At 36.7% G+C, this 16,717-nt stretch overlaps 2 protein-coding genes across 2 annotated transcripts; both read left to right on the plus strand.

The window, feature by feature from the left end:
- Nucleotides 1–1,930: 1,930 nt before the first annotated feature.
- LOC141812702 (protein CELLULOSE SYNTHASE INTERACTIVE 1-like) lies at nucleotides 1,931–13,349 on the plus strand. Its single transcript, XM_074700713.1, is given in 8 exon segments — nucleotides 1,931–2,055; nucleotides 2,673–2,771; nucleotides 4,001–4,074; nucleotides 5,272–8,332; nucleotides 8,493–9,566; nucleotides 9,568–11,053; nucleotides 11,959–12,413; nucleotides 13,203–13,349. Coding segments are annotated over 7 exon segments (6,300 nt in total). The 5' UTR covers nucleotides 1,931–2,055; nucleotides 2,673–2,768.
- Nucleotides 13,350–14,229: 880 nt separating this feature from the next.
- Nucleotides 14,230–15,463, plus strand: LOC141812703 (nodulin-26-like). The gene is made up of 6 exons (XM_074700714.1): nucleotides 14,230–14,249; nucleotides 14,339–14,426; nucleotides 14,497–14,718; nucleotides 14,816–15,019; nucleotides 15,105–15,166; nucleotides 15,250–15,463. The coding sequence occupies exons 1-6, from the start codon at nucleotides 14,230–14,232 to the stop codon at nucleotides 15,461–15,463; spliced, it is 810 nt and encodes a 269-aa protein (XP_074556815.1).
- Nucleotides 15,464–16,717: the final 1,254 nt, after the last annotated feature.

The raw sequence follows: 16,717 nt of genomic DNA on the forward strand, positions 1-16,717 counted from the left end.
CGGTTGCTGAGAGGTGCGAATCACTCGGTAGAAACAAAACCTTTGCAACTCGTTGGGCAGTCCCAATCAGAGCCGCCACTCTGTGTCGCACTAGGAAATGTGATCGATGCAGCTAAAGCATTCATACTGTTACTGTCAATTGCCCGGTTAATCGTGAAGATAAATGATTTTTTTCTTTGGTTCGTGAAATTCTGATCTTCTCATTGCTCCTTTAAGTATTTTATCACTGCATCACACTTGTAAAGGTAAAAATGAATCTTATTAAACATCTGTATGCATGTGATCAAAGGGTAGCATTATTGGCGTTATTTAAGTATAGGTGGGGAAAACAATGATCTGATGAGTGGTGGCAATTAAACTAATGTTTCTGACGAGGGATAGCAATTTAACTATGTTAGTTCGTTGTTATATATAAATCGTGCCAGCTAATTCGATATTGATTATACACAGAGCAAGAGACTAAGACGCAGTGATTATGATCAATTTTCATTAGAATATCAAAATTATTAAATAGCAATTCAAGCTAAAATTTTATTCGTTTACCTCTTTTCCAATTGAAACCTGTTTTTTTTTGCTTGTGTGTGAGCCTGTGAGGAGAGTTGCTTCTTTTCCCGTGCGTTGTAACCTTCTCTTCTGTAAAGATGGAATCCGCCACCTTACGTTGTAACCTTCTCTGAGTATATGGAGAGGGGCAAGGACGGAGTCAAAAAATTCATATCGAGGAGTCACCATCCATTCACCGTCTATTCCTATACCCTTACACCTCTCTTGCACTAAAAAAATCTTCACATGGACCACACAGACCTACTTAAGTCTTGTGGGCAAGTTTGTTGACATTGCTCTTGACGATCAGTGTATTACATTAAATTTCATTTTTTTTACAAAAAATAAAATTAATATATTAACCCTAATAATGGTGTAGATATGTATCTTATGTTTACATTTGGGAGATCTTATAAATTTATGAGTTTTATAGCATCATAATGGTTAAATATTTTCCTTCCAAATAAATGAAAAAAAATTGAGGGAAAGAAAAAAAGACGAACATTATATCATAATTTATTTCTATTTTAATCATCTTTCTTGGACTCGTGCCAAGTACTTAAATGCGATTAAAAATTTCGACCAAATATATATTTTCAAAAGTGGTAAAAAAGAAATATTGGTAGGAAACTAAATTAAGAATAAAAAAATTATTTCATATAAATCTTTTGCTAAAGTTTATCCATTTTCTAGAAATACCTCCCAGTTTTAAAATGATCGGAATACTCTCTAATATTTTTAGTGATATAGCACACTTGCTATACCTTTTAAAACATCATTTGATTAGATGCCAATAATTAAAGAGGAAACAATGAGAATTAAAAATACAGATAATTTTAGTATTTTTTTAAAAAAGAGAAAAATTAAGGGCAAATTATTATTATTTATACATGCAAATACGTTAAAGTTAAATATTATCAATTTACAATCATGTTTCTATTTGATGCAATATTTTAAAAACATTAAATATGCAAAATAGTAAATGTATAAGGATACATGTGTAATTTTACAAAAAAATAATGAAAAGAAAAACCATGTGCTGCATATCATTAAAAGTGCAAGTTTCCTAACCAGTGGATTTGACTTATTCGGCCACGATTCCTTGCACGCTGTCGCTGATGCATTTCACGAATCGATCGCCGAAAATATTTCCAATAAAAGAATCGCGTTAATCTCAGCTTTAATTAATTTCACAACAAATTATACGGATTTTAATTTTCTAAGATAATTATGACCTGCGAGTTTATTTAGCGCACGATTTATTTATTTTTTTTACAAAAAAAAATTACAATAAATTTCTTTTTTAATAAAATTTTGTGTCGGTGGACACTGCTTCCTTTCTTAGTCCAAATAATTCCTCGTTAGTTAGAGGAAATATAGCGAAAGAGTTTAAACAGGAAATCCGGGTTTTTTCTCTACTAATCCTCCACTCGATTGTGAACTGCGGAAGAGGGGGCGAAGCTCCGGGCTGCTCGTCCGTCGGATGCGCCGGGTTTCTCCACATCCCTCAAGGTTGGTCTCCTCTGCTTTCCCTTATTATTTTGCGTGAATCTGGTGGGGGAATTTTCGTGATTTCTTCGCTCGCTGGTTGAGATCTGGATTGATGGGAGGGGTGTGGGTTACTGTGATGCCCGTTGTCCTTGAATCTCTCGGAAACTGGGGAATATTTGGGTTCCTTTGATTTGGGATTTCTGCATTTAGCTTTGTTTGTATCGAGTGGGAGTTTTACGGTGTTTAAGCTGTCGATTCAGATTTTCTAGGCAGAAATTGAGGAGTGATGGTTTGAATCTCGGGTTGTCTCTTCACAATGTTTTTGGGAGTGAGAAAGATCAGTAGATCTGTACAACAATTTTTGATTTTATCATTTTGATTGAAAAGAAATGTACCTCAGTTGGATCTGGATCTCATATATTTGGAGCTGTGGATAGGCGGTTTGATGTGATTCCTCATGTCTGTTTTGTTAATTTCAGTGTGTGTTGCTGACCAATTTTTTATACCCAACATCCTTTTATCCATTCCTTTTCTTTCTCTGTTGATTTAGTTGTCCAGCTATGTATATACTGATGATCTCTCCTTTTGATTTTCCATGATATGTGAATTGATGTAACACTAGCTTGTGGGTATAGCAGTTGGCTAGATCGACAACATCCTAGTAGAGGTGTATCTCAGTTGCTGTCAAACTGGCGGCCACACTTGCTTGGAGGTACAGCCATGGAGCTGCGGATATGGTAGTTGCTCTGTCCTCTTTCAATAGCACTCAGAGTTACATTTTTTTTTTTTTTTTTCAATTAGAAGCGATGGATTGTTAGATCCATTTTTCTCTGAGAAAAATGACACAACTTATCTTATGTAAAATTACATGACATACTATGATGAAACAAGTCATGGTTTGAGAAGTCATCAAAATATGTTGAAGTGCCAAGGGAACCTTTTCAAGTCCATAAGTGTTTCACTATTTTAGAAATGTTATGGATGATAATAAGAATGTAGGAAATGACACGTCAGAAAGCACATCAAACTATTGATAGTGTGAATTTAAGTTGTCTGTGCCTTCTATTTCTGTGTTGAGTTTTTGATATTTATGCATGTGTTGGTTAAGGATTCAGGGGGCTCATTAAATTTCAACACAAAGAAAATTTGGTATTACACTGCTATGAAAATTTTTTCTTAAAAGCATAAATGCCGTGTGAGGCTGTCAAATTTTCTTCTTTATAATTCTTTTGAAATAACCAATACCATCTATTCCATTTAACATTGTGTTTTAGCTGCTTTCATAGCCTCAAAGCATGAAAATGGTTGGCACTTTATTTCCAAAATTCTGAGACACAGTGGTATTAATTTCATATAATCATCAATACTATCAATTGAGAAGCTAATGCCGAGCTGGCCACTTTAATATTGTGTGTAGAGAATTAGAAATCATTCTCAAAAAATAAAAAAAATAATAAAGTTCATTTCCCTAATCTTTCCACTCCACTTGTTTTTTTTTTCTTCTTAATCATTTAATATCTAAACTTGGATTTTGTCTTGGAAGTAGGCAAGGAGAATACCTTGCATTGGGGGGGGGGGGGGGGGGGGGGGGGGGGGGGGGGGGGGGGGGGGGGGGGTGCCTTTGACTCTTAAGACAATGTTTCTCATGAATCCCATTTAATTACTGTCTTCTTGTCATTATATTGTGTTTCCTTAAAAGTTCTTTGTTACATTTTATTCCCATGCAGTTAAATTGTAAACCTTAGTTTTTTTTTTTTTGGGTTGAGACCTTAGTATTTTGGAGCATAGCTTGAGAAGGTTCAAATGTGAATTGACGGGATAGGAAGCTACCAAGCATTGATGTTTTTTTTAATGTTTTATCTTTCTTCATGATTCACTTACCTTGAAGTTGTTTTCTCATCATGCAAGGGAACTCTTAATTTCATTTTATGCATCTTATTGTTGCAAATTGTTTTTAATATCACAGGAAAGAAATATGGATGCTAAAGTTCACGATTTGGAGCCACCATCATCAAACTCAGTAGTGAGAATGGGCTCAAGGTGTGATTAAAAAAGCATACATGTTAGGTTTTAGGTTGTTCAAGAATTGATGTTTTCCAACCTAGATTGATATGAACTAATGTATGCATGTTGATAGTCTTAATCAAACATTTCTCTGATTCAGTTGTCCAGATTCAGGAATGGTGTTAGATGACTTTTTTCTTTACTATTTTACTTGGGCTCAATGTCCTTATCTCTATTTGATTATTTCATCTTTATCTATTCTGTCTCATTACCCTCTATCCATTTATGATCTCAATATATGAATACTTCCATGGTGGGTTTTGCCTACCTTTGTATTTCCTTCATAGTATGAAAAATAATTCTCAATAACGTTGTACGGGATGTATCTGATTATTGTCCTAGAAATACTGGCAACCAATGTGCACCTACAAAAGTATAGGTAGGGCTTGGTTAACTAGTTATCATCATCTCAAGTTGTATTATTTCCAACTATTTGGGTTCAATTACATTAATTTATCCCTCAATTGAATTTTAAGTAATGTTAGTTAACGTTACCAATGATTACTGAATATTCTGTGAATCTGAGATTATCCACATATTTTTTTAAAGAAAAAAGGATTATCCACATATTTTTTAGAAGTTTGAAAAGCTTGATTTTATAACAATTTAACGACTCATTAAACATACATAACACAATTCATATGATGGCATTTCATAACTTCATAAGGCCATCATATTATGATTGAAAAGAGTATTTGCAATATGTTTGTCAGGGACAAGCATGAGACATTTTTTTCATTCGAACCCATTTGCAGGATGAAAAAGTGGCAGTAGTAGTGCTATGCAACCCACTTAGCTTTAGTGTGTTGCCTATTTTCGAAAAATGATTCTTATAGAAAAGGGCTAACTTGCAGTGGCCGGTAGCTTCTTGACAATTTTTTTTTTCATTTTGATGATGAGCCACGAAATGCTGCTTTACTTTTTGGTGTTTAATGAAGGATTGTTGATACTTGTTAACCATGAAGTGTGACATTAGAAATATAAATATAGCATGAATACTAGCCAAGGCCTTACTTCTTGTTAACAATGGATTTGAGAATAAATTTTTTTCTGTGTTTTTTTTAATTCTTGGCATTTGTTTTTACAAATTGGATAACCCAAGCCAAAGAAGTTGGCAATTTTCTTTATTACATCATTATGACAGATGCTTATGTATGTATTTTGTCATCACAGGGATCGGAGTGGCATGGAGGACCCAGATGGAACAGTTTCAAGTGTTGCTCAGTGCATAGAGCAGTTGAGACGAAGTTCTACGACTGTTCAAGAGAAAGAGAATTCTTTAAAACGACTACTAGACCTTATTGAAACTAATGATAATTCTTTTGGAGCTGTTGCATCACATTCCCAGGCAGTTCCAGCGCTTGTTGCTCTTCTAAGGTCAGGTTCATTGGAAATCAAGGTTTTGGCAGCCTCTGTTTTGGGATCCCTTTGCAAGGAGGAAGACTTAAGGATAAAAGTATTACTTGGTGGGTGCATTCCTCCACTCCTTGCCCTCCTAAAATCTAGCTCAGTCAATGGACAAACTGAAGCTGCAAAAACTATTTATGCTGTTTCCCAAGGTGGGACAAGGGACCATGTTGGATCAAAAATTTTCTCAACTGAAAGAGTTGTTCCTGTCCTATGGGATCAACTGAAAAATTTTCCTAGGAATGGAACTGTGATCGATGGTTTGCTTACTGGAGCATTAAAGAACTTATCCAGGACCACTGAAGGATTTTGGTCATCGACTATAGAATCTGGAGGTGTGGATATACTTACAGAAGTGGTTGCTTCTGGCCAGTCAAGTACCCTTGCAAATGCCTGTCATCTTCTAGGATGCCTAATAATGGAAGAGGCATCAGTTTGTTCCCAACTCCTGGCTGCAGAATCGACGAAGCAACTTCTAAAATTTCTTGGGCCCAATAATGAATCTTCTGTGAGAGCTGAGGCTGCTGGGGCACTCAAATCTCTGTCTGCGCAGTGCAGAGAGGCCAGACATATAATTGTCAATTTGAATGGTATCCCTGCTTTAATAAATGCTACTATAGCTCCATCAAAAGAATTTATGCAAGGAGAATCTGCTCAAGCATTGCAGGAAAATGCAATGTGTGCATTGGCAAATATATCTGGTGGATTGTCATCTGTCATTTCCAGTCTGGGTGAGAGTCTTGAATCATGCTCTTCACCAGCACAGATAGCTGACACTCTGGGAGCTTTAGCCTCAGCTCTGATGATTTATGACTCAAATGCCGACTCTACCATGGCATCAGACCCTTTCAATATTGAGAAGATATTGGTAAAGCAGTTTAAATCAAAGGTGCCTTTGCTTGTTCAGGAACGTGCTATAGAAGCATTGGCTAGTTTGTATGGTAATACCATTTTGTCAAAGACACTCACAAATTCTGAAGCAAAACGCCTGCTTGTTGGTTTGATAACTATGACTACAAATGATGCAAAGGATGAACTTGTCAAATCTCTCCTTGCCCTCTGCAACAAAGATTGTAGTCTATGGCATGCTTTGCTAGGGCGTGAAGGGGTTCAGCTGTTGATCTCTCTTCTTGGCCTTTCTTCAGAGCAACAACAAGAATGTTCAGTTGCTTTACTTTGCCTGTTATCCAATGAGAATGATGAAAGTAAATGGGCCATAACTGCTGCTGGCGGAATACCACCTCTTGTTCAGATTTTAGAAACTGGATCCTCAAAAGCAAAAGAAGATTCTGCAACTATCCTTGGCAACCTTTGTAACCATAGTGAAGACATAAGAGCATGTGTTGAAAGCGCTGATGCTGTTCCTGCTTTACTATGGCTGCTAAAAAATGGAAGTGATAATGGAAAAGAAATTGCTTCGAGGACATTAAATCATCTTATCCATAAATCAGATACTAGTACTATAAGTCAATTGTCTGCTTTACTAACAAGTGATCAGCCTGAGTCCAAAGTTTATGTTCTGGAGGCGCTAAGAAGTTTGCTCTCTGTGGCACCTCTTAGTGACATATTGCATGAAGGAAGTGCAGCAAATGGTGCCATTGAGACAATGATTAAAATTTTGAGCTCCTCAAAGGAAGAAACGTGTGCTAAGTCAGCATTGACACTTGCATCACTGTTTCATTGCCGCAAGGATTTGAGAGAAACTGCTGTTGCAGTGAAGAGCTTTTGGTCTCTCAAGAAGCTACTTAATGTGGAGGAAGAAAAAATTTTGATGGCAGCTTCATGTTGTCTTGCTGCTATCTTCCTTTCAATTAAGAAAAACAAGGAGATTGGTGCAATTGCTAAAGAAACATATGCCCCTTTGGTTCTTCTTGCCAATTCCTCCATTCTTGAAGTTGCAGAACAGGCAACACGAGCTTTAGCTAACCTTCTTTTGGATTATGAAATCTCATCTCAAGCAGTTCCAGAGGAGATTATCTCACCTGCTACAAGGGTACTGCAGCATGGCACAATGGACGGAAAAACTCATGCTGCTGCAGCAGTTGCACGTCTTCTCCATGCCCGTTCTATTGATAAAACTTTGGCTGATACTTTCAACCATGCTGGGACAGTTCTTGCACTTGCTTCTCTATTGGAGTCTGCTACAATCGAAGATGCTGCTACATCGGAAGCTCTTGAAGCACTGCTCATGTTGTCAAGATCAAAAGGATTAGCAGAACATGAACATGTAAAACCTCCTTGGGCTATCCTTGCTGAGTACCCTCATACTATAGTTCCTTTGGTGTCTTGCATAGCCGATGGCACACCTTTATTGCAAGATAAAGCTGTAGAAATCTTGTCAAGGCTCTGTCACGATCAGCATTCTGTACTGGGTGGTATAGTATGTGAAACCTCAGGATGTGTGTCATCATTAGCAAGGCAAGTTATTGAGTCAAATAACTTTAAGGTTAAAATTGGGGGAAGTGCTCTTCTTATTTGTGCTGCAAAAGAGCAAAACCAAAAGCTGATGGAAACCTTAAGTGAACAGAGGTTGTGCTCTAATCTAATTCAGTCTCTTGTTGGCATGCTGCGTTCTCCAGAATCTTTTGCTGATGAAAGAAATGGTTATAAAAATATGGATATAAGCATTTATCGGCAATCTAAAGGGCAATGGAGAAATGGTGAATCTGAATGCAGCACATCTGTCATTTCTGCTAAAATGGTTCCAATATGGTTACTCTCTGTGCTTGCTTCTTGTGATAGTGGAATTAGAACAACAATAATGGAGGCCGGAGCAGTGGAAATTATTACAGATCTGATATCTCATTATCCTTTCTTAAATGTTCAGGTAAACAAACAATTATTCTATGAGAGGCTGATAAATGATCATAAATTTAGTATTGCAAGATAATGCTTCTTCAATGTCATGAATTTGCATCTTTGATGTGTATTGTGCTATCTTTGACCAGGTGTCTGTTCTAATTTTTTTTTAATATATTTTTTTGCAGAGTGGTTCTGGAGAAGATAATACTGCATGGGCATGTGCTTTGCTCTTGGCTTTGCTATTTCAAGACAGGGAAATTATACGTTCAAATGCTACGATGCATTCCATTCCAATTCTTGCAAGTTTATTAAGATCAGAAGATTCTGTAAACAGATACTTTGCTGCTCAAGCTTTGACAAGTCTGGTTTGTAATGGTAGCAGAGGAACACTGCTAGCAGTAGCTAATTCTGGAGCAGCCGTTGGGTTTATTTCTTTGCTTGGCTGTGCTGATAGTGATATAGCTGATCTTCTAGAATTGGCAGATGAGTTCTTCCTAGTGCAAAACCCAGATCAGATTGCGTTGGAGAAATTGTTTAGAGTAGATGATGTAAGAAATGGTGCTACTTCTCGCAAAGCTATACCTTTGCTTGTAGATTTACTTAAACCAATCCCAGATCGACCAGGTGCACCCTTCTTGGCACTGGGTCTTCTTACACAGCTAGCTGTAGATTGCCCATCAAATAAGCAGTTAATGGTTGAATCTGGAATTCTTGAAGCACTCACTAAGTACCTTTCACTCGGCCCACAAGATGCAACAGAAGAAGCTGCAACAGATTTACTTGGCATTTTGTTTAGCTCTGCAGAAGCAAGGAGACATGAATCTGCTATTGGTGCAGTTAACCAACTTGTGGCTGTCTTGCGTTTGGGAGGAAGAAATTCCAGATATAGTGCAGCTAAAGCACTGGAGAGTTTATTTCTTGCTGAACACATTAGAAATGGAGAGACAGCTCGCCAAGCTGTTCAACCCCTTGTGGAGATTCTAAGCACTGGTTCCGAGAGAGAACAACATGCTGCTATAGCTTCACTAGTAAGACTACTCTGTGATAATCCATCAAGAGCCCTTGCTGTTGCTGATGTTGAGATGAATGCAGTGGATGTGCTCTGTCGTATTCTTTCTTCAAATTGTTCAATGGAACTGAAGGGTAATTCTGCTGAGTTATGTTGTGTTCTCTTTGGAAATACAAGAATACGGTCTACTGTAGCAGCAGCTCGTTGTGTGGAGCCTCTGTTGTCACTATTAGTTAGTGAGTTTAGTCCTATTAGTTAGTGAATTTTCTCATCACTCAGTTGTTAGAGCATTAGATAAACTTTTAGATGATGACCAATTGGCAGATCTTGTAGCTGCACATGGTGCTGTTGTCCCTCTTGTTAGCCTGCTATTTGGTAAAAATTATGATCTTCATGAGACCATTGCTAGAACATTGGTGAAATTAGGGAGGGACAGACCAGGTTGTAAGTTGGAAATGGTAAATTCTGGAATCATTGAGAGCCTGCTCTCCATCCTTGATGAAGCTCCAGATTTTCTCTGTGTGGCATTTGCTGAATTACTTCGTATATTGACCAATAATTCTAGCATTGCAAAGGGTCCTTCTGCAGCAAAAGTTGTGGATCCACTTTTCTCACTGCTAACAAGGCCTGAAATTGGTCCTGATGGACAGCATAGTGTACTTCAAGTTCTTGTAAACATTTTGGAGCATCCTGAATGCCGAGCTGATTATCATTTGACACCTCAACAGGCTCTTGAACCAGTTGTTGCCTTGTTGGACTCACCTACTCAGGCAGTGCAGCAATTAGCTGCAGAACTCTTATCAAATCTTCTACTCGATGAACAGCTACAGAAGGATGTGGTGTCAGAGCAAGCTATTGGTCCCCTTGTTCAGCTACTTGGATCAGGTGTTCCTGTTATCCAGCAGAGGGCAATTAAAGCTCTTGTTAACATTGTGTTAGTCTGGCCAAACACCATTGCAAAAGAGGGTGGTGTCTATGAGTTGTCCAAAGTAATCTTGCAGGCTGACCCTCCATTGCCACATGCAATATGGGAATCTGCTGCCAACATTTTGTCAAGCGTCTTGCAGTATAGTACTGAATTTTTTCTGGAAGTACCTGTGGCTGTCCTGGTGCAACTGCTTCACTCCGAAACAGAAAGTACAGTTGTTGGCGCATTAAATGCACTCCTTGTCTTAGAAAGTGATGACTCAACCAGTGCAGAAGCAATGGCTGGAAGTGGTGCTATAGAGGCACTGTTGGAACTTCTTAGGAATCATCAATGTGAGGAAACAGCAGCAAGACTACTGGAAGCATTGTTGAACAATGTAAAAATCAGAGATTCAAAAGCTGCTAAATCTGCTATATCACCATTGTCAATGTACCTTCTAGATCCACAAACACAATCACAGCAGGGGAGGTTGCTTGCAGCACTTTCTTTGGGTGATCTTTTTCAAAATGAAGGTCTTGCTCGAAGTGCAGATGCTGTTTCAGCATGCCGTGCACTGGTAAACCTTCTTGAAGATCAACCAAGTGAGGAAACAAAAGTAGTGGCACTATGTGCTCTTCAGAACCTTGTGATGTGTAGCAGATCTAATAAGAGAGCGGTTGCAGAATCTGGTGGTGTTCAAGTTGTGCTGGACCTGATAAACTCTGGCAATCCTGATACATCAGTTCAAGCAGCAATGTTTGTTAAACTTCTCTTTTCTAATCATACTATACAAGAATATGCTTCTAGTGAGACTGTGAGAGCAATTACCGGTAAGTTTTCAGCACACAAGCTATATATGCTATTTAAGAAAATTACAGACTGGAAGGATGAAATATTTGTTGATTTAATCTTGTCTATGATAATTAATGCAAGGGCATCACTTTTTTTTTTTTTTACTAATTCATAGGTTTGAATTATAATTGTTTTTTTTCCACTTATTTGAATGTTCTGGCGCTTAGGGGAATTATTTACATATACAATCATCCAATAGAGATGCAAAGGTTGATATATTCCGAGTTAGAAATTAGTAGTATGGGAGTTGAGGGTATGGTGGAAATAACATAAAGATATTTGAAAGTGGCTTCTTGTGATGAATGAAATTAGAGGTGATGGAAGTGAGTGAAATAATATTTCTATAAATAGAAATCAAAATTATGGGAGATAAGACTAGGGGCAGCAATGCTGCTGTCAAACAATTGTGAACAGCTTTATTTTTATTAATTTTAAAATAAATAGTTTAGTATATATTAGCTACAAAAAACCTGTTTTCACTTCTTGTCATCAATTCTATCTTAATTGATTGTGACATCCAATTGAACTAATTCACAGACTTGTGAGCTATTAACTTGTATGAGAATATTGGCTGGTTCTGTGTTTCGCCATTGGAAATCAACAGGCTAATTAATATATCCTCTCTAATTAAAATGGAAATCCCCTCAGGCCACAAAACATAGTTGTTTGCATTCAAGTTAGCCACTCGTCTTTGAAATATGTCACTGTTCTTACATGATATGCTATCTGTAGGTTAATTAAACTATTTGAACTTGCTTGCTAATATCATTCCATTCTAGAATTGGTGCTTTTGGTGAAAAAATATAGTTTGTTGCTGGTTGTGTTTCTTATACATTCTATTGTTATCTTCAATGTTTAAATTACTTTCTTGAAACACTTGCAGCTGCTATTGAAAAGGATTTATGGGCATCCGGTAGTGTGAATGAGGAATATCTAAAATCTTTAACTGCATTACTCAGCAACTTTCCACGTCTGAGAGCTACTGAACCTGCTACATTGAGTATTCCCCACCTCGTAACATCCCTCAAAACTGGTTCAGAGGCAGCTCAAGAAGCAGCATTGGATTCCTTGTTTCTCCTGAGGCAGGCATGGTCTGCATGCCCGACTGAAGTTTTCAAAGCTCAATCGGTTGCTGCATCAGAAGCTATTCCATTATTGCAATTCTTGATTCAGTCTGGCCCACCTCGATTCCAGGAAAAAGCTGAACTTCTCTTGCAGTGTTTACCAGGGACATTAACAGTCACAATAAAACGTGGGAGCAATCTAAAGCAATCAGTGGGAAATCCCAGTGTCTTCTGCAAACTTACACTAGGCAACAATCCACCTAGACTAACAAAGGTAAGCATCCAAGATACAATGACCAGTCAATTTTTGTCTTCAGAAAAAGAATCTAAAAAAATTGTGAATTTTGATCTTAGTTTTTCTTTGGAATTTGGCACGCCTTGATTTTTTTAATTACCCTGTTGCCTGTATATGCTGAAAGATTCAGTTAAACTATTTATCATCAAAGGATATATGTCTTCCTTTCTTTTCTTATCAAGAGATAAATAATAAGCATTTAGGTTTTGTAAGTTAATTTTCCATAGTAAGAGCCTACATGCTGATTTTCATTGTGGAAGTATATGCTGGTATCATTAGTTGACCAAATTTTTTGCATCTTAATTCCCTTAAGTGGATCCTTTACGTTATTGAACTATTATGAGGTTTAGATCAATTGTGTCCCATAAGATGATGATGTGCGAAAACAACTAGTTTATGATGTTGAATCACAAGATATTGCTTTGAACTGAACTTTGTTATGGCTTGTTGACCTTATTTCCCCTATTTAATTCATGATCACGATATTCATCCTTGACATTAGTTTTTGTTAACCCAAAATCAACTGACTGTAGGTTTACATTTTAGCATAGGAAAACATCTGTTAGAACACAAGCTGATGATTAGCAAAATGAAAATGTATATATATAAATAAAAGGTAGTTGCTTCCATGAGATCTCGGGTATAGGAATTTTCTATCAACTATGCCGCAATGAATGAAGTGCCTAAGTGAGAAATGATACATGATTTTTACATTATTCAGAAAATTCTAGAATTTGGCACTTTTAACTGTCATTTGCTGTTCATCAGGTGGTGTCAACTGGACCTACACCTGAATGGGATGAGGCTTTTGCTTGGGCTTTTGACAGTCCTCCAAAAGGGCAAAAGCTTCATATTTCTTGCAAGAACAAGAGCAAACTTGGGCAATCTACATGTCCAGAACCACTCCCATTATGATTTATTTTCATATAGAGTCACTGTCCATTGTATATAGTCTACAGAGAGCTGTTTCGTTAGTCCCCTCTGCACTAAAAGAACTATGCTTCTATGCATTATTCTTTATTATTACTAGTATTATTATTATTTTCCTTCAACATATGAATGTTTATGTTGAAAGAACTTGTGTCGTCAGTACTTGGCTCTCCAAGTATTTCTGAATATTATAAATGCAACCCAATCTGTTTTTTAAAGTAGGAAGTCATATGCATTTACAAAATTTGACTAATTTGTCTTGTTTTATTTCAGCACTGTTTTCTTTAATAGTACTTGATAAGTTAATTTAGTTTATGAACCCTAAGATAATTATCTTAAGTCAAATATTAATACTAGGATCAGACAATATTTCAGCATCGTTTTGTAAGTTATGAATAAATTATGGGATTGAAAGAACACAAGGACTGATACATTCGGATACGGCATGTTACTTATTGGAAATATCTATACGTCTTGTCTATTAGCTCTTTTATAACACAAAGATTAAACAAATTGTCTGCGAACTCTAGGCAATTTAGAAGCTGAGCTTGTATTAGAAATCATATCACTATTGATTGACATATTTACAATTAGTTTAACTGATTTCTTGTCGGTGTACGTGGTTCTTAGCCTAGGGAAAAACAAACCTGAAGTGCAGCCTCTCGACATCAAAACCACGTGAAGGGAACTTCACCACCATTGGATTAACTAGGAATTTAATCCTAGCAGCATGGTGTTTTAGGATGAGGATTAAGCTTCCCAACATCTAACGGTTAGGAAGCCCACTTCACGTGATTTCGCATGAAGGGGGACTGCATGAAGAGTCTTCTTAGTCTAGATTTCTTCGACAGCCATCAATTTGTAAATGAATAGATTCTGTAGAACGTTAGTCGTCTATTTATAACAAGAATAAATAGCTTCTTTCTGCTAGTGCTTTAACATGTCAAAGGTGCTTCATTCCTCTCCTGAACCAGTTTAACACCTTCCTCATCACCCATGGCTTCTAATGTAGAGGAGCATTCTGATGACAGACTTGAGAGCACACCATCAACGATGCAGAAGGTAAGCTTCTCTTTTTCCTGAACTGTTCAATTCCGGTGAGCTTTTAGCAATCTGATCTTGTGTTTCACAGGCTGCAGCTGAGTTCATAGGCACTTACATCCTAATCTTTATAGGATGTGGATCGGCCTTTGTCAACCTAAGCCTAAGTGACATCGGTTTACTCGGTATAGCCTTTGCTTGGGGTGTAGTAATAACAGCCGTGGTCTACACATTTGGGCACATCTCTGGGGCACATTTGAACCCTGCAGTGTCCATTGCTACTGCTGTTGCCAGCAAACTTCCCTGGATTATTGTACTGTCGAACAATCCTAAGAGCTAGTAAACTAAATCTCTCCTTTTTTTTTATACTGAAAATACACCTGATCTTAGCTTGCATCAATCACCTTCAGGTTCCACTCTACGTGGTGGCTCAGGTGCTTGGATCAACCCTTGCTAGCTTCACACTGAAATGGTTATTTTATGGAGATCCAGCAGAAGCCATGCTTACTCTTCCTTCCCACGGCACAAACAATCTGAAAGCTATTGCATGGGAGATCGCCCTCACATTCATCTTGATGATCGTCATCAGTGGTGCTGCTGCTGATGGCAGATCGGTGTGGCTTTGAGGCGCACTTACAGCAAAATATAGATTTTTTTGGAGAGGTTGATCCTTACTGACTCCTAACTTTTGGTTGATAGGTCAAGGAGCTCTCAGGAGTTGCAGTAGGAGCGACCGTCTTTGTCGACGTAGTCATTGCTGGGTAAATCAGCAACTGCGCGCAGTATCATCTTTATTTGTTTCCTTTTATTTGATCTATGTTTAATTCATCATCGTTTTATGCAGCAAGGTGACTGGTGCTTCCATGAATCCGGCAAGAAGCTTAGGACCTGCGATTGCAGCGCAGAAGTTTGATAGGCTCTGGCTCTATATAGTTGCGCCGGTGATCGGTGCAGTTGCTGGATCGACTCTGTACAGCTTCCTCGGCTTGCCTGAAAATTCTAACGGGAAGAGTGCTAAAGCAAATATTGAAAAGAGGATCAATTCCGATCCAGTATGAATTGCTAAACTTTGTATATTTTCCAGAGGCTAGAAATAAACATTACAGACATTATCGCCTTCTCGCTGACGGCATTAAGGTCCGATGATTAATTCGACATCACAGACAGATCCACAGCTCGAGAAATTAGAGTTGGGGATGTAATAAATTATGTATTAAAAAAAACATTACATGATATTGTTCAATAATAATTACATGAGACTGTTCAATAAAATGGTATCGCATGAGATTTTAAAAATATAAAATTCATCTAGAATCTATATTAATTAAATCTCGTTTAACATAGAATATAAATAATTTTCAAAAAAAAAAATCATCCTCTATTTTATTATCAAATATCATTTTCATATGCTTTATTATCGAAAATGCTCGCTCAATAGTAGCGATAGAAATAAATAATATTAAAATAAGATAAATCAATCTAGTTAATATAATATAAATCTTTGACCACCCACTCAATCAATTGCTGACATAACTTAATAAATGTAGAAATTTTTAAATTCTATATCATGTCAGATTTATAATATACTAATTTATATTCCAAAATGACGATATCTTAATCTATGAAATCTTCAAGATAAAATTTTATTGTAAGTTTGTAAATATCATCATTATTAATTGAGTCAAATAAAATTTTAAAATCTAAAGTTGTACTAAGATAATTAAGAGAAAGTAATTCCACTGATGACTCATTAAACTGAGTATTTAACTCCATCAAGATAAAATTTATTGTTGTATTAAAAATATCAAAGTGGTATTGATGCATTTGCTGATAGGAACGATCAATCTTATATAAATAATCTAGGTCAAGCATATTAATTTCATTTATCGAATAAAAAATTTAATTTCGTAAAGAAATTCTTCTCATCCGTATTCTCTAAGTTTTTTAAAAATAATTTTGATAGTAGAGACAAATGTAATAATAGTCAAAATATCTTAAAATTTTCTTTGTAGAATTTGATAAAGAGTATATGTTATTCTCATGATTTTATGCATTAAGTGTAAAATCAATATAAATTCAAAGTTTGTCATGTTTCTATAAATCCCCTGAACTTCAACCTTAACTTTTCAATTTGGAGAATGATTATTAAAAATTTCAAAAACTTTACAAGTTGCAGTATACATACTTATTAAACTTTTTACTGAGTCATAGTGAAAATACCAACAACTCCTACTTGCTACAAATTACCAATCTAATTGGTCCTACTTCTATAATCAGGTTCTTCAATTGTCAATATATACTTAATTTAATTT

This window comes from Curcuma longa, chromosome 19, assembly GCF_044706935.1.
Source record: "Curcuma longa cultivar G26 ecotype Majalengka, Jawa Barat chromosome 19, ITB_CL_G26_1.1, whole genome shotgun sequence".
Classification (NCBI taxonomy): Eukaryota; Viridiplantae; Streptophyta; class Magnoliopsida; order Zingiberales; family Zingiberaceae; genus Curcuma; species Curcuma longa.